Here is a 22,165-nt window from a genome sequence, read left to right on the forward strand (position 1 = left end):
TTTAAACCTTTGTGGTGAATTTCGTTAGGAATTAAGCCCAAAATTAAAATTTTCGTTAGTTTCACCGTTAAGTCCTTTTTCTTTTTCAATTAAGGGGAATTCGCTTCAGGGGTTTGTCAATTCTAGAATGCCAGAAAGTAATACTAGCTGTAAAGCCAAGTGGAGAACCTTTGCCTGAGAGTCTTCTATGGCTACTTTTAATCGGAAAGGTTCTGGTGATAACTTCGGTGTTGGTGGTGACAATAGCTTCGGCACCCCTGATGCTCCATTTATTTGGTTTTAGTTGAGAACATAAAGGTACTGGGAAAAATAAAAGCCCTTTCTTTGGATTATGGTGCAAATTTCAGTTTCTTTGGTTTTACTTGAGAAATTGTTACATAAAACCTCAACACACACACACACACACACTCTTGAGCTTTTTCAAGTACTCAGAAGAAATTTTGAAGTGAAATGGGGCAGGGTGTTTTGCTGCTCTATTAATAAACCGATTGGAGCTATTCGAATAAAAAAAAAGTGCAAACACATGCACTACAAAAAAAATGAGCACTGCACACAAAAAATTATATGTGCCTTTTGAGGCCAAAAAGCACCAACATTTGTGCTCATAGACCAATAGCAACAGTGCAGCAACTAAGTTTGTATCTGTGCCCTCTATGGGTGTCACCATTACTTATAGCACACAATATGATGTTTTGTGCCCAAAGCTAAGCACAAATACAACCCTTATTGTGTCTTACCTCTAATAAAGGCTACTAAATGTATGGTGTAAGATGGGCACAATTGCTATTTTAAAGGCTCAGATTGCTGTATAAATGTTAAAGCAAGGGCACAACTTTAAAATTGTGCCACTATTATATTTTAATAAATACAATAAAACTCCAGCACAATTAAAAATTTGTGGCATAATTGGATATTTTTATTTAAACATGGAAATCATCAGGTTGCTCATAGAACCTAATTTCCACCTAAATTTAGAAACTTACAAATCATCCATTACAAACTAAACATAAATCAACATTAGCACTAAAATAGTGAAGTTAATATATTACATAACCCATGTTCTCGGCTAAGACCGATTCATGCAACCTAACAATACAACCCATCCAAATGTTAAACCAAAAAATACATGTTATCCTATGCTGGACATACCCAGGATTCTCTATATACAACAAAATATAACATATCCAAGCTTGTATCCCCAAGTCAAACGTACTAATGGTTAAACTAGCAATATATAAACAAAATACACATCTACAAGGGCTGCTTGATGACAACTAACCAGTATTCTCACTTTGGCAGTCCTCATGCATCATAGCACTAGAAATTGGAGGTCCACACTGCACATTCTTGTCATTTCCACCTTCGAAACGCGTTGAAATCTGAGCGTGTGAGCTTCCACACCCTTGCTGCTGATATATATATATATATCTTAGAATGACATTCCACCCCCTCCTGCCAATATCCTTTTAGAATGACATTCCTACCCATTTGCAAAACAAATTACAAACAAATCATAAGAGTATCTTCATTCAGAAAACCTGACTTCTAAACATGTCAATGTCCAAAATTCTCCCATTTTCAACATGCATTTTTCAAGAAGAGACATACACTGGCACACATACAATGAAAATCATATGAAAAAAAGAGCCAAGAAATCACATAAAAGTATCAATCTTTGAAATTTTATTTTCCTTTCCCCCATCACAGCCAAAAAATAAAGGGTAAGTCTACAAATATCAATTTTCATGCCACAAATTTGTGATACATTACAATCTAAAATCACACACATACATCATGCATATACATACATCAGAGGAAAGGAAGCAAATATTTTCAACAAACGCGATGTAATTCCTTACCTGAGAAAGGTTTGGCCCGGTGATGTGTACTATCCAAACTTTGCACATCCAGAAAGTGAAAAATATGACCTACCAAGGAAATCAGAGCATGCATGTGTTAGGTTTATCATTTGTCTGTCAAACTGTGCAGTAGAGACCAAAATCAAAGATATTGGTGTGTTTTACCTTTGAATTTTCCAGTTTCCAGACTGATTTGCAGTGGTGGACTGCATACGAAGTTGCAGGCCTCCTTGATTTTCTTTTGTTTAGTGTCGCTCAATTTCCAATTTGTATTAAAAGCCTGAATTTTTACTTTCCTTCCATTCCCCTGTGCATAATAGTCTAGTAGCTCTTGTTTACCTACAACAAATTGAAAACCATTTGGGGAAAATAACTAAGCCTTTTGTTATTAGATTCTTGGTAGGCAAAGCAAGAAATTTACACACAACAAAACTATTAAAACTTTAAAACCCAATTCCCAAATTAGGTTCTCGATTGGCTAATGATCATATTGGATGTAAATTATTATACCGAACACTGCAATGCTTGATTTTATTTATTTATTTATTTATTTTTTTGGAACATTCTAGTTAATCATTATTTAACTGAAGAATACAATTCGTAGAACAATAATTAGTATATAAAACTAAAGGGAACAAAATACCAAAATTTGCAGTTAACAACATAGAGCTAAGTGAAAAATACAAAAAATAAGGACAGGAAGGCAATCAAAATGTGACTCTTATCTGGGTTTGGTTATGCTTCTATCAACTGCTGCCCTTAACTAACGAAATAAGCAATCTCTTAACGTAGCACATTTAGTCATCAATCCCTTACACACACACACACACACACACAAAGATATTATGTATTACATTCTAATTTTTCTTTACTTACATTTTCATTCTATTTCTTCAAGTGTGTAAATTTACACTAATTCTCCATAATTTTCAGTCAATTCCATTTTAATTAAAATAAATATTGAGTATATACGCACTTATAAACACACAAAATTCAGTTTTCCATACGAAAGCACATACGTCAAATCAATGTTCCTACTGTATTCATTTAATCAAATGACGCATCAAATATAATAATTAAATTATACCTCTAATTTATAACCTTTTTATTTCGCTTCATCTGCAGCTAAACCCAAAATTTAGACAGTCCCCAATATAATTCTATCAAATACCAGATAGCAACACCATGTAAAAGTTATATTGGGTGTCCACACCCACACTTATACTTTACAAATAAATTTGAACTTTGAATCACTTGGGCTTCAAAACTATTTGCACATAAATTTGAAAGAAGACGAATAAATTAAACAAAAATCATATCTACTCGCAATTCAGACTGACCTAGAGTTGTTATCGAGCTCTGCCGAAGACAACTCTGCACTGTTGACAAAGTCTAGAACAACCTGAAAATTTAAAGAGATCAAATTTAAAACCAAATAAGCAATCATTTACTGAAAATCTTCACAAAAAAGTGCTAGTTTCACAAATAAATGAAACCCAGATTAAATTTCTTGATAAAAACTAAGAACTTCAAAGCTTAAGAAAACCCATGAATCCAACCATAAAAAATAAGCAAACTTTCACACTGGCAAACCATTCATAAACCAAAAATGATATCTTAAACAAAACACATGAATCCAACTCAAAAAAACTCAAATTTAAAACAACCAACACAAATAAAATATCAAACATGGTTCATTGTCTCTCTTCGCATTTTAAATCACATAGTGTTGCCCAATATATTATCGTATTAACATTTCATATACTCATGCATTAGATAAAAAATTATATCTATGTTAAAATTACATGGACTGCTTTATCATGGTTTAAGAAAGCAACCACAAATCTTAGTATCTACATGTTCCTCAAATTATCTAAAATACTAAAACAAAACCGTCACTTCTCACTACATGTTTAAGATACATGAACCCATACAAACCTCTTCACCATTCACCAATACCATTGGTGCTCAAAAACCAAAAGAAAAAAAAAATCATTAAATAAGATGGCTACTAACCAAAGCATCCTTTGAACAAATTAAGAAATTCAAATAAAATTAAACACTCAGAAAAAAAAGAAACACAAAAAAGATATGCTTGAATTGTCAAGGAAATGAAGATACTAATAAATACAAAGATAAGTTTGAATTGTTAATCAAATAAATAAATAAGACAAAGCATTTCCAAACGTTGATTATGTCTGATGAGTTAATGCTATGTGATTGCCCTGGATTCGTCTTTCCAGCCTTTTCAAGCCATGAGATGATTGCTTCTGGTGTATTACCAAGAATATGGAGACTGCGCTGATAGTGGCCAGTTGAGTTCCAAGACATGTTATTGAAGCGGTTTGCAGGATTGATCTGCCCAAACCTAAATCCTATGAAATCGATAACGAAGAAACAGAGAATAAAAGGAAAAATGTCTTATAGCATACTATGTCCTGCTTCATACATATTTAACCCTTCAATTAAACACATTTCCTTTTCATGAAAATTAGCATGAATATAATAGTGCTTCCAGCAGAAAATAAAAGGAAAAAATGACAACCGAAAAAAATTGACAACCCAAGACATATAAGTTTAGAACAGGCCAAACAATGACAACCCAACAAAACCAAGGATTTAATTAAATGAAGCATAATTCAGTAAATCTCATAATTTATTTATTTCATTTTTTGACCAATCAAACATGCCATCACCGGAGAAAGAACCAGCACCAAAAAAAAAAAAAAAAAGTTAAAAACCTTGATCGCAAACAGCTTGCCAGGTTGCAGACAGAAAGGCCAAAATTCAAACAACTTCTTTTGCTGAAACCAAATATGAAAGCAGATCAGAAAGGCAGACCCAAAGCACGAAAAAAGAATCAAACAACATACAATCAGCAAAGCAGAAAACTCACCAAAAAACCTTAGATCGCATTGATAACTTTTCCTGAAACCAAAAATCAAACCGCATCGCAAAGCCACACACACCCAAACAACGAAAAAAAAAAATTGAAATTAGACACGGCAAGAAACGCAAAAAACTCACCAGAGATCGTTAGTTTTCCGAGAAGAAAACGGCCGTGAATAATCGGCGAGACATAGACGCGAAGGACGGATAGCGATAACAACGAAGGCGTGGGAGAGAGAAAAAACCTAGGCTCCAAAATAAGGAAAATCTGAAAATGGTGAGAGAGAGAGAGAGAGAGAGAGAGAGAGAGACGGGAACCCAAAGAAAAGGCAGAGTAGAACTGGAGCGGAAGAACCACTGATGACAGACGCGTGGTTTCCAAGGGTAAAATCGTCATTGTACTGTAGAAAAAGCTAAAAGTTACAGCTGATGGGAAAAAATTTGGAGGGCATTTTCGCCACTCCACTGTCAGTTCCAATTCTAACTCCACGACGTCGCCTGTCCGCCATTGTCAATGATGTAGAACTTGCTCAAATTCAAAAGAAACATATGTGTATGAAGCAACCTTCTTAATTTCCATATACAAATTAGTAAGGGAGTGTGTGGACGTTTTATAGTAGAATAAAGGCACAAATCCATAATTGTGCCAACATATTCTTTTGCTATAGAGTATTTATTATTTATTAATATTTACTGGACACAATTTCTAACATTTGTGTCAGAAAAGAGGAATTTATAATTATTAAAATATATTCTCTATTTGAAGACCCAATGAGAAGTAGAGTGATTTATTATTTATTAATATTTAGTGGACACAATTTCTATCATTAGTGTCATAAAAAGGAATCTACAATTATTAACTCATTTGTCTATCTGAAGATCAACTAACTTTTGCACAGAGACCAACCCTAAGGGCACAATTGTTGGTTATGTGTCACTGCAGGTAGGACTTTAAAACCAAAAACCATATCACCAAGTATAAAAAACAAACCTGCAAGAAGATAACAATCCAAAAAGCAATTCAAAAAGATACGAATCTAACAAACATTCATTGCACCTGGAAATGATCCTTTGTAAATCTAAAACATGCCACTTAGTACTATGGTGTAGTGGTATTCTTCTTTACTTGTAAGTGAGAGATCTGAGGTTCAGCTTTCGGGAAAAACAAATTTGAACAACATTATTGCTAACTTATTTTGAGGCTAAAATATTGCACGGTAATAAACAGCTTCATACCATTATTTACCACAATTTTATAAATTTTAATTATTGGTGTGCTAGTGGAGGTAAAGACAAACGAGAGAGAACATATAGTGCCTTTGACAAATAATTTTTATAGACACAAAATATTTTTTGTGCCCATTTTCAGTAAAAAAGTTGTCATGTGATCCCACTCGACACAATTTCCGTGCCCATTACTGTTTTGTGTCTGCTTTTTTTAACATTGGGCACAATAGATGGTGCCCTCTATGGAATGGGAATTGTTTAAGCTTTTTGGTGGTCAAACTGACACAAAATTCTCAATTGTGCCCTTTATTTTGTACCCAAAGCTCATTTTTCTTGTAGTGATGGAGGCAACAGTCAAGTTGATTTCAAACTTTGGTTGGGTGCTTTGTAACTAGCAATGGCAGTGGAGGAATTTTGATTGTTGAGTGTGGAGTTATGGCTAATGAAGTTAACGGAAATTTTGTTTTTGGGTTTATATCATAACGGACTTCACTACAAGGGTTTAAATCTGAATTTTTTTTACCACGGAGGTTCCCTTCCAAATACTCTATCATCATGAGGACGATTTATCTAATTAGGCCTTAAAATTTTGCTCCCCACTCGATATATCAAATTAAATTATTGTAATAAATGTTTTAAAACAAAAAACAATAGTAAAAATAATAAAATGCATTTAATAATCAATTAAAAAAAGATTCGAAGTTGTAGTCAATTTTGCGTGTCGAATGCCAATTCATGTCATGCCACATCAGATTTGACTTTTTGGTTAAAAAACATTATTGCTGCTTTGTTTTTTAACTGTCCAGGTCCTCCATTGAAGATGCTCTTAAGTGTTTAAATAACAATACTCATCATAAAAATCTTTGAATGTCATTGGAAAGACGCATTCTTCACCCATTTACCAATCATAGACAGAAAATACGTTGTCTTTGGTACAATTTTTTTTTTCTTTTCCAAATCCTCCATGGTACAATTTTTTAAATAGAAAAACAATATTATCTACATTAAAGGATGTAAGAGTGGTCTAAACCTCATAATGAGCGAGGCATAATAATGTGATTTAAATTCGCATTTGTACAAATTTAGCTACCAACTTTGTTTTTAATGACAAAAGTTATATATTTGTGTCTATCTCACATTTATTTCTTTGATTTGTTACCATTAAAACTTATATATTTTTCACCTCTGCCATCTCAAAATTTACCCAAAATATACACACAGGCAACTCGATCAGGTAAGTTAGTTCTTCCCAACCGACAAACCGATCCCATCTCCTTCTCACTCGCCTCGTGTGAGGAGAATCACCAAAATTCAAACATAATATTTATATCTCCTTGAGCACCTATATAACTATATCCAACTGTTACAAGGATAGCAGCCTGCAGGTTCACATAAAATTTGGGCCAATAATTGCACAAGTTCAACAAGATATCAATGGGACATTGTTTTCAGCTTTTTGTTCAATGAAAATTGAACACTAAAAACTGAAATGGTTATCTAATGAGTCCAATACATAACGTTTGCTTACTGAGCGATTGACTTGAGGACCAAGTTCGACTCGGGTGCCATTGATGATTACACTGCCTTTCTCATCGTTGGTTGAGTGGTAGGAATTTGCTGGTTTCTTCCCAAAGTGTTCAAGTCCAGTAGCTCTCAGCAAGTCTCGCCTTTGAATTCTCCTAATCGGAATGGTTCCATCTGGACAACTACCACTCCTCTGCCAAATTTGAGATAATAATTGCTGAGAAGAATTATGATCATTTTGTACATGATTGCTTGCACTGGGACTGGGACTAGAACTAGAACTAGGGCTTGGAGCAGAAGCCTCTCGAAAATTCGGCGTTATCTGCAATACATAATTAACCTCATTAATTTTCCAATCATAAAACATTAATACACATAAATCACAACGAAATCCCTCACAAAATATGTAAACAATCAAATGTTCTATTAACTCAGTTAGATGTAACTGCCAAATGCTTCTCAAAAAAGAAAAAAAAAAACACACCAAAAATCCGACAGATTTCTTCAAGTTTTTGTTTCATACATTCTTCGAATTAACATAAATGATTGAAGACCTGAATTGTGTGGTTCCGCAACGCGGGATGATCAAAAGCAGGCTGTTTGTAGATGTCAACACAATCAATGGTATCTCCATCTTCACTCTACAAGAAATCAAAAAATCTCAAAGGTGTTAAAGTGAGATTAGTCTGCAGAAAAGATAATTAAAATGGCGGAAAATCGGACCTTAATAGTCTTCACCCGGGGCTTATTGAGAAGCTTCAACTTCTTATGAACTTCCAAAGTAGATTGCTTTGCTTTAGAATTCACATGAGGATGATGATATGCTGCTCCAACACTAAAAACAAACAATCCCATTACTAACAAGAGCAATATACTCCTTTTCCCCATCATCGATCTCTCCGCTTCTGACTCAAAATCTTGCAGAGCACAGAGAGAGAGAGAGAGAGAGAGAGAGGAATGTGTCTGGTTTGAGAGGAGGAAGATAAGAATGTCTTGATTATGTACTGTGCGTGCATGCCCTAATGGCTTCAGTTTTAGTCCACGTGTCAAATGAGCAATTCATGCAGGTTTAAATAGTGAGCTGGAAAATTTTGCGTGTATGGAAAGGAAGAGGGGTTACATCTGTATTCAGTGAATCAAGCTGTTGTCATTAATTAGAGAGACAAAACTTGCTTATTTATTGGACAATTGGTTATCTTTTAATTCAACAAATTCTGTAAAAAAATGTGCAAATTCAGAGAATCCATGTAAGAATTATCCGTAAGAGGAATGCTAGTTACCTTCTTCATTCGTATTTTCGATTCCATGGATGTCATGTGGACCTTATTGACACTTAAATCTATGTATTAATTGTTTATAAAATTTCTTTCTTGTTTCCGTGTATGCTCCTAAGTAAATTTCGGGTGTCAACCAGATCATTATTATTATTCATCGAGCTCTCTTCCCTACTTGCATTTCAAAGCCACGTGGGCTTTATTTACATTTAAATCTATGCATTAATTGCTGATAAAATTTATTACTTCTATTTTCACTTACACTATGTTTAGATGAGGGAAATAAACTTAGGATTTTGATAAAAGTTAGAATTTATGAATTGACATGCACCAATTCCCTTGTTTAAATTCATAAACATAGAAATTTAGAATTTCCTCGTGGAAAAAAACTTGAAATTTGGGACCTCCAATTCCTAAGTTTAAATTCCATGTAAATATGTGTCATTTCCAAATTTCTAGGGTGATAGTTTAAAAATAACAAATTCAGTTCAAATTCTAATGTTCTTTAAGGTAAGAAAATTCACAAATTCTAGAAAATTGAATACTGTCATTTCAATTTCAGTCATTTTAAAATTCCTTAGTAATCTTAAATTTCTTCATCCAAACAGAGTGTTATGTCCCTGATTAAATTCCGAATTTCAACCAAATCATTGATATTATCCATCAAGCTATGTTCTCCATTTGCCTTTCTCACTCAATGGAGGTCATCTCAACCTTATTTACACCTAAACCTATATTTTAATTGTCTATAAAATTTCTTTATTCTCTTCCCACTTAAGCCCCTAATGAAATTCTAGATGTCAACCAAATCACTGCTATTATCCATTGAATTTGACAAATTTTGTTATTTTTAATAAACTGTAATTGACATTCTAAAAATGACACACCCCAACCGAGATCGGGGCATGCTGGCCGTCACGTGGAAGTGACGTAGCCATGTGCACAGTGCGGAAGCTAAAGGACATAATATAAAAGTACGAATAATTTAAAAACTAGCAAATATAATGTGATAAAGTATGTGCTAGCGTAAGTAAGTCGCTGAATTCAGAGCCTAAAGCCTACAGCAGTCCAAAAGAAACGATACAACAATAGTGCACCCGAAGGTGACCCTACATAGGTGAGTGTCTGTCAGAAATGCCGGGGCGTCCTCTGGGAAAACCACCAAACCCGCTAAGCTACTAGAACCTGGAGGGGCGCAAAACAAAAGCGTGAGTGGGCAAAAACAAATTCTTTGAAAACCATTTCATAAAATACATTCTAACCCCTCGTCGTAAAACCTGTATACTTCCCAGAAAATAAACATATATACGTATGTACAAATATGCCAATCATGCTCAAAGGTATGCCATCATAATAATATGCAAGTGCTCAGGTGTAAATCACATCAATAGCATAACATCTGGCAGCCGGAGTCCCCTAAGTGACCTGTACGGCTGAATCTAGAGCTCAAATCTCAATCTCAATCACTAAACCTGCCCACGAGTCGGAACCACCTATAGTGGTCTGTACGACAAGACTGGGTGTAATACATATAAAAGCTCTAGTGCTACGATCACGTGAAGGCTGTGCGAATAATCACAGGTCACCTACGAGTCGGAACCACCTATAGTGGTCTGTACGACAAGACTGTGCACCTAACTTGGATCCAAGCTGAGCGTGTGGTGCGGGAGGTGAACAACACGTGAAGGACTGTGCCCTACTCTGGGCGGGAGCACTAACACCGGGGGTGCAGGTTATGAGCTCTCTAAGCATCTCTAACGACTATTTAATGCAATCGTTAAATAACGCTTACCTGGCACTTACCTGTGCCTCCACAGCACCAAATATAAATATGCATATGTATGCCACTACTAATGCATATGATAATGCGTAAACGATAAGGATATGGTGCATGGCATAAACAAATAACCCTTTTTAAAAGATTTCTAGGAATATAAATGTATATAGGTATATACGGAAAACCAAAAGCCCACTCACTGGTATGTGGAAGGGTTGTAGCCCCCCTGCCTCGAATGTGCACGCTCGTCCTCGGGATACGTGTCACCTATATGCGAATTAACTATAAAAACGTTAACTTTAAAGCACATAACCTTCCGTTCAAAATAACTTCTCATACATTGCTCAAAATGGACAAATGAATATACCAACGTGATCTACACAACCTCAGGATCACACCCATATTTTTAAAATAATTTTTGGACCCCCCACGCGCCCCCACGCGCCGAAATAGGCACGGACCCACGCGCCCCCCACGCACGGCCACGTACCATGCACACTGACGGCGTCAAGTGACGCCGTCAGGAATATTCTGTTGAACTAACGAAATATTCCGTTAAACCTAAACTGACGCCGTCACTGTCGTTAGGAATATTCCGTTAAACTTAACGGAATATTCCTGTTTCTTCTCCGATCAGCCTCCGTCGCCGGCGCCGTCGCCGGAAAACCTACAACTTGGGTTTTCTCGCTCGTTTTTCAACCGTTTTTCAAGATTTTTACACCATTTTAACCCTTAGAACTAATAGAACACGTCTAACCAAGTTTTAAAGGCTAAAATCTACGAGAATTCACCTGTCCAAAACTCCAAAACTCGGCCAACTTCGAACCAAGCTTTCCCGACGTCCAAATCTGTCCAACGAAGCACTCCCAAGCTCCTGGGAACCTCACAAACACAACTACAAGCTTCAAAATCCCAAAAACAAGCTAGAATAACTTTGCATGAACAGTGTTCAAAACGGAGTTTACGAGATCGACGTGAAAACGACTGGTTTCTCACCTGAAAATGGCACCACTGGACTCCTCTCAGCCTCACAAGCACGATGGTGGTCTTGGTTCCTTCGATCTGTGAAGATTTGGTGGGTTTTGGGTTTGGTCCGTACGTATATGGTGAAAAGGAAGGGGAAAGGGAGCACGGGAAGGAGAGAGAGAGACAGGGAATGACAGTGAGAGGGATAAGGACAGGGTGTGTGTGTGTGTGTGTGGTCCAACTCTGGCCAACACCACACCAAACAACCAAAAACATAACAAAAACAAACTAGGGGTAAAATGGTAATTTCACACGTACGTTAACATGAATTTTGGGACGGGATGTCACAAAAAATCTTACATAAAGTCTATTACATCAATTAAGTAGGAAAAGCAAGTAAAATAGATGGCCAGCATTCCCCAACAAAATATAAACTTATTTGGAAACCTCTTGTAAACATTCAAAAACTGAATCTGGTTCAAATGTGGTGCAATCTTTTGGGCATAAATGGAAAATATGCCACTTTGGTAGAACTTTAAGATGTTAACTAATGAATTTTTTTGCAATGTATATGGAATAAATATTTCATTTCCATACCTCTTAACTGTTGATTTGTTAAATCTAAATATAAATCTAAAGGTATTTGGATCTAAATAAGGTAACTTAGGAATAAATAAAAAAATCGACGGAAAAAGAAAAAAAGAAGAAAAGAAATAGAAAATGATACGATCGGTACTTTATTACATATTCACTACGAATAGTGTTGCTAACAAAGGAGCGACGATAATCAATTTAAATCGCCAGCTTCGTACCGATCCATCTTTTCAATTTTAACTTTCTTTTTTAGTTTTTTATTTTTTTATTTTTTATTTTGTGTGTGTGTGTGTGTGTGTGTGTTAATGTTTCTTTTGTTTCTCTTACCATAACAACAAATATCATATTCATGTTCTTTAAAGTATATTTTTTTTCGTGCAAAATCTATTATAATTCATATTTAAACACTTGAGATCAACGACTTAAAACCTAAATCTAAGATATTTTTCTATTTTTTAACTAGTTCAAATCATGAAGTGGTTTGATTTTGCATTTTGAGATAAAACTCGCTACCTAGTTAAATTTTATTCTTGGTTTTTTATACAAGCAATATTGAGAGGAAAGAAATTTGAACGCATGGATCAAAACTGTTTATATTATGGATCACTCTATAAAGATCGTCTTTGCAAAAAAATAAATTAAAACTAAGGTCGTTTAGTCATCGAACTGTATAAAAAGTTAAAAACAGGTGAACGAAATTGGTAAAAGCATACGAACCATCCATTTATTTGCTACAATAGGTTGACTAAACGACCTTAGTTTTAATTCATTTTGTATAGAGACGATATTTACAGAATGATGTACAATATGAACATTTCTGATCATAAGCATGAAGCTCTATGATTTGAACATGAAATTTTTTTAATAAGAATCCCTACTCTTAAATAGCCAAATATTATTCATTACATTCGTTTTATTCGAGGACTTAAATCTTGTGCAGCTCCTCAGTAAATGATATAACTGCCTATAAATAATTAGTAAAAAAAATAGGGAATTGTTATTAGCACTTTAAAAATCTCGTTCTACACTCCAAACTTTCTATATTAGGAAAGAAAAATACACTTGTGAGGAGTGAAATTTTTAGAGTGTCAATAACACTTCTCAAAAAATATTGTAAAAACTTAACAAAACCGTTGTCAAAAGAATCTAAGCCGTTGCACAAAACGACTCCATTTAGTCAAGCGAATAGATTTAGCGCGGTTCCGCCTGACCCAAGTCACCTTCATTTATTACCAATCTCGCCACTCTGTGGTACAAATTCACACAGTTACACAGTAGAGAGAGAAACAAGAGAGAGAAAGAGAGTAGCTTGACGTTTACTCCAAGAATCCAAAAATGGGAAGTTCTTGTTTCAGATCTCCGCCTGGCTCAAGATTTTATTTATTTAATTTTATCACTATGTCGGTTAAAACCGACAGTGGGTTGAATACTTTATCTTTTAATTGCTACTTTATGTTGGTTTCATCTGCCATCATGTCAAAAGTGCACGTCACTTTTAACCGACGTAATGTTCAATGTTGCTTTTAACCGACGCATAAGCCCTTTTGTGATGCTAACAATGGTGTCGCTAGTCTAATCCGACATTGCATGGTTTTATGTTGGATGTTTATCAAATTTTCGACAGAAATTGGAGGTATTGTCGGTTTTTGCTTCGCCAGTGATAGCCTAAAAATTTTGGTTTTAATAAATTGTAATTGACACTCTAAAAATCTTACATAAAGTCTTTTACATCAATTAAGTAGGAAAAGCAAGTAAAATAGATGGCCAACATTCCCCAACAAAATATAAACTTATTTGGAAACCTCTTGTAAACATCCAAAAACTGAATCTGGTTCAAATGTGGTGCAATCTTTTGGGCATAAATGGAAAATATGCCACTTTGGTAGAACTTTAAGATGTTAACTAATGAATTTTTTTTGCAATGTATATGAAATAAATATTTCATTTCCATACCTCTTAACTGTTGATTTGTTAAATCTAAAGGTATTCGGATCTAAATAAAGTTACTTAGGAATAATAAAAAAATCGACGGAAAAAGAAAAAAAGAGAAAAGAAATAGAAAATGATACGATCGGTACTTCATTACAGATTCACTTCGAAGAGTGTTGCTAACAAGATAGCGACTATCTACAAAAAGTCGCTAGCTTCATACCGATCCATCTTTTCAATTTTTGCCTCCTTTTTCAGTTTTTTTAATTTTTTTTAATTTTTTATTTGTGTGTGTTAATGTTTCTTTTCTCTTGCCATAATAACAAATTATTATTTTCATATTCTTCAAAATATATTTTTTCGTGCAAAATCAATTATAATTCATATTTAAACACTTGAGATCAACAATTTAAAACGTAAATCTAAGGATATTTTTCTATTTTTCAACTAGTTCAAATCATGAAGTGGTTTGATTTTGCATTTTGAGATAAAACTCGCTACCTAGTTAAATTTTATTCTTGGTTTTTTATGCAAGCAATATTGAGAGGAAAGAAATTTGAACGCATGGATCAGAACTGTTTATATTATGGATCATTTTATAAAGATCATCTTTGCAAAAAAATAAATTAAAACTAAGGTCGTTTAGTCATCGAACTGTATAAAAAGTTAAAAACAGATGAATGGAATTGATAAAAGTATTATGAACCATCCATTTATTTGCTATAATAGATTGACTAAACGACTTTAGCTTTAATTCATTTTGTACATAGACGATCTTTACATAATTATGTACAATATGAACGGCTCTGATCATAAGCATGAAATTCTATGATTCGAACACGAAATTTTTTTAATAGAAATTCCTACTCTTAAGTAGCCAAATATTATTCATTACATTCGTTTTATTCGAGGACTTAAATCTTGTGCAGCTCCTCAGCAAGTGATGCCAGGCAGTTCGCCCCCGTGATGATTTTTTATTTCAGAGGTTTTGTACCTGTGGACTTTGTACTTGTTGGTGCCAGGAGAGCTGTCTGTAAGTTTCTCTCCCTCAAACGGCAACTTTCAATCGTATAACTATAGCATATCGAACGAAAAAGTTCTCATTGTACTTCAGGGTCCGGAAAGTGCCTTCTGTAGGGCCTGTACCTCCTATGAACTTCAGCACATATGTATAAAAGTCTTGCTATTTGGACAACATTCTACTGACCACATTGCTGAAACGGTGTCTCCTATTAGAGATGTGTCAGTAAATGTGATACAAATAACACTATTTATCTGTTGAATACTTTCATTATTCGCCTCTTAACTTCAGTGCTTAAGCATTAAGGATTGAATTATCACCAAATTTATTTGTCTTTGCATCTTTTATGTCAAATTAAACTAGTGTTCATTTCTTTTTTAGCCAAGTGGCATAAATTTTGAGCACATTGACTTGTCGGCAGGGAAGTTTGTTGGGTATGACACAGGGTACCCAGTTATGATTTCTAATCTTCAGGCTGCTTTTGTGGTTGGGTCTTTTATGCCACCTGAAATTCGTCGTGGTTTTTAAAACTTAGTATGTGAAGCTAATTGTTCGTCTATGAATAAGATAAAACTTTAGAGCTAATGTTGCGGCACGTTACTCAGTTGTAAAAAGATATAGTTACGTAGATACGGCATTTTATATTGTTAAACTTTCGAAATGAATACATGAATAGTTCTACGATTCTACTTCTCTTGAGTAGTTTTAACTGCTTGTTTGTTTCGAGCGTGGTTGGATGAGACCACACCTTGCCAGCAGCTTCGGCTATAAAAGCCTATACTCGGTTGTTTTTGACAGTCCATGAATACCGTGGAGACACAGCGTGTATTTCACCTCAAATGGGACATGTAGACAAAAGTGACGATGTCTCAGAGACCTCCATGGGGGATTCTATATCCGGCATGGACATCTCTCCTGATGACGTTGTAGGAATAATAGGCCAGAAACATTTCTAGACGGCAAGAAAAGCAATTGTCAAGTAAGTTTCTTTTGTTTCTTTTATCATAACAACAAATTATCATATTCATGTTCTTTAAAATATATTTTTTCGTGCAAAATCTATTATAATTCATATTTAAACACTTTAGATCAACGATTTAAAACCTAAATCTAAAGATATTTTTCTATTTTTTAACTACTTCAAATCATGAAGTGGTTTGCTTTTGCATTTTAAGATAAAACTCGCTACCTAGTTAAATTTTATTCTTGGTTTTTTATACAAGCAATATTGAGAGGAAAGAAAATTGAACTCATGGATTAGAACTGTTTATATTATGGATCAATCTATAAAGATCGTCTATGCAAAAAAATAAATTAAAACTAAGATTGTTTAGTCATCAAACTGTATAAAAAGTTAAAAACAGGTGAACAGAATTGGTAAAAGCATTACGAACCATCCATTTATTTGCTACAATAGATTGACTAAACGACCTTAGTTTTAATTCATTTTGTATAGAGACGATATTTACAGAATAATGTACAATATGAACGGTTCTGATCATAAGCATGAAGCTCTGTGATTCGAACACGAATTTTTTTTAATAAGAATCCTACTCTTAAATAGCCAAATATTATTCATTACATTCGTTTTATTCGAGGACTTAAATCTTGTGCAGCTCCTCAGTAAATGATATAACTGCCTATAAATAATTAGTAAAAAAAAATAGGGAATTGTTATTAGCACTCCAAAAATTTCATTCTGCACTCCAAAAATTTCATTCTACACTCCAAACTTTCTATATTAGGAATGAAAAATACATTTGTGAAGAGTGTAGAATAAAATTTTTAGTGTGCCAATAACACTTCCCAAAAAAAATTGTAAAAACTTAGCTGATTTTCTCTAGTTGGAGTGGTTCGGTCACTTCCTCATGTACCATTTTCAGAATTTTATTGTTTAACGAGTTTTTTCTTTCGCTTGTCTCGGTCTTGTGAATGTATGTTCATATATGTATATCATATATATATATATATATATACACCTCTGGATGAGTCACAACCAGAGCTGTGTAATCTGAGTATGCGAGATGTTATCTCTTGTATTATGTTATATTGGGAATATAGGTAGCAATGGCATTTGCTATTTTCGGGTAAAAGGTGTAATTGTCCATTTTTGAGTCTGATTGTTGTTAACTAGAATATAATCAAAGCTTAAGGCACGTTTATCTTCCCATAAATTATACCATATATTTGCTGTTCTTCGAATATGATATTTTGATCACATTATTGACGTTGATGTTTATTTTAGGGCGTTGAATCATCATTTAGAGCATGAATTTTAGGCTTTTAGCCTCGGATTTGAATACTTAAAACTTAAATTTAAGCTTCCTAGGATCAAGGTTGAATAAAACTAGGCAAAAACAAGATTTTGCTCGACGCGTCCATCATGTAAGAAAGAACAGATGTCCTGTTGAAAGACCAAACCTCGTACCACGATGAAATTGTACTCATCAAACACGAAGAAACCTCAAAATGTGAGGTTGGCAATAAAGTTACTCTATAATTCGACTCGGTAACATCTGTTAGCACTTTAAAATAATCATCGTGCAATTTTTCACTTTTTATTTTCTTTTTTAACTGAGAAAGAGCATATAATTAATAACCACTAAGCACCCTAATCCGAGGATTTAGAATAATCAGTTACAATCAGGAGGATGTAAACCCGGGCCGCCGAAGTAAAACACAGGTTCTTCAGCAAGTGAAGCTGCATAGTTCACTGCAGCGTAGCAATACTCTTCATCTGTAAAAGTCCCTACCCACTCAGGATATTTGAGCTGCTGTGAGTAATCTATGATCCTAATTTGCTTAATATAACATGCATTCCCCTCTTTATTCCATGCAAAATCACCGCTTCCCATTCCAGTTGCAGTGTGTGGATGGTTTTTCTTAATCTTGGAGCTGTACACCTCCCCACCCCACTCAACCAAAGATGCAGCGCCCTTTGTCAGGTAAGAGAAGAGCTCTCCGGGAAAGTATCCGACGGGGATGTTTTGGCCGACGCGCACCCACCAGTTGTTCGTGTGGAAGTCCTAAGGCAGGAACAGAACTGGTTATAAAATGTTAATTACAGAAAAACAGAAGTGTAACGGACTGAAGGGGGACAAAATCGGTTTATTATTTGTTTAGCGTCAACGAGTTGATATTTCAGACCTTGGTGATGCTGAAGGTGGTCTGATACTGCGGACCCGAAGCAGATGAAATAGGTTGAAGGGCCATGCCGAGGGCTATGTCTTTGTTCGTTTGCACAAATCCTGGGCAAGTAAGATCAAAGCAGCCTGTTGATTTGTATGCGTCCTTCTGAAAAAAGATAAATAAAGGGTTTTTATCAGAAAAGTTCTCCGAGGTTTGGCAACTCATCATTTTCGTCCCTCAAGTTTCAATCAAAATGTATGGAACCAGTGGCATTTGCCTGTTTCTTTTGATCATTTTGTAATGAAGTACTTACAGTCCAATACACGAAAAGTCGAGTTGATCCATCACCATATACCTTCGGATTTACCTATAAGATAAAAAGGAAGATGTATGTATGTATACGTGTTAGACTGTGATTTTGGGACTTAAGATGAAATCAATATTTATTCATTTACAGATGAAGCGTCCAGTATCACTTACCACCCAGCCTGATTCAACGCTTTCAAAGGCGTTGCCAGGTCCATTCTTGAGCCATATTTGAGCAGTAGTGAACTCATCTGGCGATTCAACTTTTGGGTTCCAGATATTTATATCTCCTTGAGCACCTATATAACTATATCCAACTGTTACAAGGATAGCAGCCTGCAGGTTCACATAAAATTTGGGCCAATAATTGCACAAGTTCAACAAGATATCAATGGGACATTGTTTTCAGCTTTTTGTTCAATGAAAATTGAACACTAAAAACTGAAATGGTTATCTAATGAGTCCAATACATAACGTTTGCTTACTGAGCGATTGACTTGAGGACCAAGTTCGACTCGGGTGCCATTGATGATTACACTGCCTTTCTCATCGTTGATTGAGTGGTAGGAATTTGCTGGTTTCTTCCCAAAGTGTTCAAGTCCAGTAGCTCTCAGCAAGTCTCGCCTTTGAATTCTCCTAATCGGAATGGTTCCATCTGGACAACTACCACTCCTCTGCCAAATTTGAGATAATACTTGCTGAGAAGAATTATGATCATTTTGTACATGATTACTTGCACTGGGACTGGGACTAGAACTAGGGCTTGGAGTAGAAGCCTCTCGAAAATTCGGTGTTATCTGCAATACATAATTAACCTCATTAATTTTCCAATCATAAAACATTAATACACATAAATCACAACGAAATCCCTCACAAAATATGTAAACAATCAAATGTTCTATTAACTCAGTTAAATGTAACTGCCAAATGCTTCACAAAAAAGAAAAAAAAAACACACCAAAAATCCAACAGATTTCTTCAAGTTTTTGTTTCATACATTCTTCGAATTAACATAAATGAGTGAAAACCTGAATTTTGTGGTTCTGCAACGCTGGATGATCAAAAGCAGGCTGTTTGTAGATGTCAACACAATCAACGGTATCTCCATCTTCACTCTACAAGAAATCATAAAATCTCAAAGGTGTTAAAGTGAGATTAGTCTGCAGAAAAGATAATTAAAATGGCGGAAAATCGGACCTTAATAGTCTTCACGCGGGGCTTATTGAGAAGCTTCAACTTCTTATGAACTTCCAAAGTAGCTTGCTTTGCTTTATAATTCACATGAGGATGATAATCTGCTGCTCCAACACTAAAAACAAACAATCCCATGGATAACAAGAGCATTGTAATCCTCCATTTCCCCATCTTCGATGTCTCCACTTCTCGCTCACAATCTTGCAGCGGAGAGAGAGAGAGAGAGAGAGAGAGAAAGAGGAATGTGTCTGGTTTGAGAGGACGAAGATAAGAATGCCTTGATTATATACTGTGCGTGCATGCCTTCATGGCTTCAGTTTTAGTCCACGTGTCAAATGAGCAATTCATGCGGGTTTAAACAGTGAGATGGAAAATTTTGCTTACATGTATGGAAAGGAAGAGGGGTTACATCTGTATTCAGTGAATCAAGCTGTTGTGATTAATTAGAGAGACAAAGCTTGCTTAAATATTGGACAATTGGTTTATCTTTTAATTCAACAAATTCTACATAAAAATGTGCAAATTCAGAGAATTCATGTAAGAATTATCCGTAAGAGGAATGCTAATTACCTTCTTTATTTGTGTTTCTGATTCAATGGATGTCATGTGGACCTTATTTACACTTAAATCTATGTATTAATTGTTTATAAAATTTCTTTATTGTTTCTGTGTATGCTCCTAAGTAAATTTCGGATGTCAACCAGATCATCAATATTATTCATCAAGCTACCTTCCCTACTTGCATTTCAAAGCCACGTGGACTTTATTTACATCTAAATCTATGTATTAATTGCTGATAAAATTTATTTCTTCTGTTTTCACTTTTATGTCCCTAATTAAATTCCGAATTTCAACCAAATCATTGATATTATCCATCAAGCTACATTCTCCATTTGCATTTCTCACTCAATGGAGGTCATCTCAACTTTATTTACACCTAAATCTACGTATTAATTGTCTATAAAATTTCTTTCTTCTCTTCCCACAAAAGCCCTTAATGAAATTCTAGATGTCAACCAAATCATTGATATTATCCATTGAATTTAACATATTTTGTTATTTTTAATAAACTGTAATTGACACTCTAAAAATCTTGCATAAAGTCTATTACATTATATTTGGATGAGGGAAATAAACTTAGGATTTTGATAAAAGTCAGAATTTATAAATTGACATGCACTAATTTCCTTGTTTGAATTCATAAACATAGAAATTTAGAATTTCCTTGTGGAAAAATACTTGAAATTTGGGACCTCCAATTCCCAAGTTTAAATTCCATGTAAATATGTGTCATTTCCAAATTTCTAGGGTGATAGTTTAAAAATAACAAATTCCGTTTCAAATTCTAATGTTCTTTTAAGGTAGCCAAACAAGAAAATTGAATATTGTCATTTCAATTTCAGTCATTTTAAAATTCCTTAATAATCTTAAATTTCTTCATCCAAACAAATTGTTACATCAATTAAGTAGGAAAAACAAGTAAAACAGATGGCCAGCATTCCCCAACAAAATATAAACTTATTTGGAAACCTCTTGTAAACATCCAAAAACTGAATCTTGTTCAAATGTGGTGCAATCTTTTGGGAATAAATGGAAAATATGCTACTTTGGTAGAACTTTAAGATGTTAACTAATGAATTTTTTTTTGCAATGTATAAGGAATAAATATTTCATTTCCATACCTCTTTAACTGTTGATTTGTTAAATCTAAATATAAATCTAAAGGTAGATGGATCTAAATAAGGTACTTTATTGGATCTAAATCTAAATATAACTAATAGAAAATGATACGATCGGTACTTTAATACATATTTACTTCGAGGAATGTTGCTAACAAGCTAGCGACTGTATTCAGCTAAAGTCGCTAGCTTAGTACCGATCCATCTTTTCAATTTTTACTTTCTTTTTCAATTATTTGTGTGTGTGTGTGTGTGTGTTAATGTTTCTTTTGTTTATCTTATCATAACAACAAATTATCATATTCATGTTCTTCAAAATATATTTCTTTGTGCAAAATTTATTATAATTCATATTTAAACACTTGAGATCAACGACTTAAAACCTAAATCTAAAGATATTTTTCTATTTTTCAACTAGTTCAAATCATGAAGTGGTTTGATTTTGCATTTTTGAGATAAAACTCGCTACCTAGTTAAATTTTATTCTTGGTTTTTTATACAAGCAATATTGAGAGGAAAGAAATTTGAACGTATGGATTAGAACTGTTTATATTATGGATCACTCTATAAAGATCGTCTTTGCAAAAAAATAAATTAAAACTAAGGTCGTTTAATCATCAAACTGTATAAAAAGTTAAAAACAAATGAACATAATTGGTAAAAGCATTACGAACCACCCATTTATTTGCTACAATAGATTGACTAAACGACCTTAATTGTAATTCATTTTGTATAGAGACTATATTTACAAAATGATGTACAATATGAACTGTTCTGATTATAAGCATGAAGCTCTA

General features: G+C 34.3%; 2 protein-coding genes and 1 long non-coding RNA gene across 4 annotated transcripts; all 3 read right to left on the minus strand.

The window, feature by feature from the left end:
• Positions 1-993: 993 nt before the first annotated feature.
• Positions 994-5,212, minus strand: LOC103950241. Of its 2 annotated transcripts, none has more exons than XR_007259923.1 (7): positions 4,756-5,212; positions 4,601-4,663; positions 4,142-4,217; positions 3,200-3,261; positions 2,025-2,198; positions 1,860-1,928; positions 994-1,452 (listed from the first exon to the last, which is right to left on the minus strand). It is a non-coding gene; the product is annotated as an uncharacterized LOC103950241 (long non-coding RNA). The 2 variants fall into 2 exon arrangements; XR_007259922.1 differs by having other exon boundaries at positions 994-1,480.
• A 2,064-nt stretch (positions 5,213-7,276) lies between these two features.
• On the minus strand, positions 7,277-8,506 carry LOC103929668. The gene is made up of 3 exons (XM_048588564.1): positions 8,223-8,506; positions 8,054-8,140; positions 7,277-7,821 (listed from the first exon to the last, which is right to left on the minus strand). The coding sequence occupies exons 1-3, from the start codon at positions 8,388-8,390 to the stop codon at positions 7,453-7,455; spliced, it is 624 nt and encodes a 207-aa protein (XP_048444521.1). The 5' UTR covers positions 8,391-8,506; the 3' UTR covers positions 7,277-7,452.
• A 9,187-nt stretch (positions 8,507-17,693) lies between these two features.
• Positions 17,694-19,860, minus strand: LOC103929669. The gene is made up of 7 exons (XM_048588606.1): positions 19,693-19,860; positions 19,524-19,610; positions 19,138-19,415; positions 18,670-18,832; positions 18,503-18,556; positions 18,208-18,354; positions 17,694-18,086 (listed from the first exon to the last, which is right to left on the minus strand). Exons 1-7 carry the CDS (start codon positions 19,858-19,860, stop codon positions 17,694-17,696), a joined length of 1,290 nt encoding a protein of 429 aa, XP_048444563.1.
• Between the last annotated feature and the right edge of the window lie 2,305 nt (positions 19,861-22,165).

Source organism: the organism of the source record quoted next, unplaced genomic scaffold (genome assembly GCF_019419815.1).
Source record: "Pyrus x bretschneideri cultivar Hongxiangsu unplaced genomic scaffold, Pyrus_bretschneideri_v1 Contig28, whole genome shotgun sequence".
In the NCBI taxonomy this organism is placed as follows: domain Eukaryota; kingdom Viridiplantae; phylum Streptophyta; class Magnoliopsida; order Rosales; family Rosaceae; genus Pyrus; species Pyrus x bretschneideri.

Excerpts from the sequence above, each read along its gene's own strand:
- LOC103929668 (XM_048588564.1), bottom strand. The coding sequence starts at position 8,390 with ATGATGGGGAAAAGGAGTATATTGCTCTTGTTAGTAATGGGATTGTTT. Across the intron at positions 8,141-8,222 it reads CCCGGGTGAAGACTATTAAG|AGTGAAGATGGAGATACCAT; the intron begins GTCCGATTTTCC and ends GATTTCTTGTAG. Across the intron at positions 7,822-8,053 it reads TGCGGAACCACACAATTCAG|ATAACGCCGAATTTTCGAGA; the intron begins GTCTTCAATCAT and ends TATGTATTGCAG.
- LOC103929669 (XM_048588606.1), bottom strand. The coding sequence starts at position 19,860 with ATGGGGAAATGGAGGATTACAATGCTCTTGTTATCCATGGGATTGTTT. Across the intron at positions 19,416-19,523 it reads TGCAGAACCACAAAATTCAG|TTACATTTAACTGAGTTAAT; the intron begins GTTTTCACTCAT and ends AGCATTTGGCAG. Across the intron at positions 18,833-19,137 it reads TGTCCAGATGGAACCATTCC|GGCTGCTATCCTTGTAACAG; the intron begins GATTAGGAGAAT and ends TGTGAACCTGCA.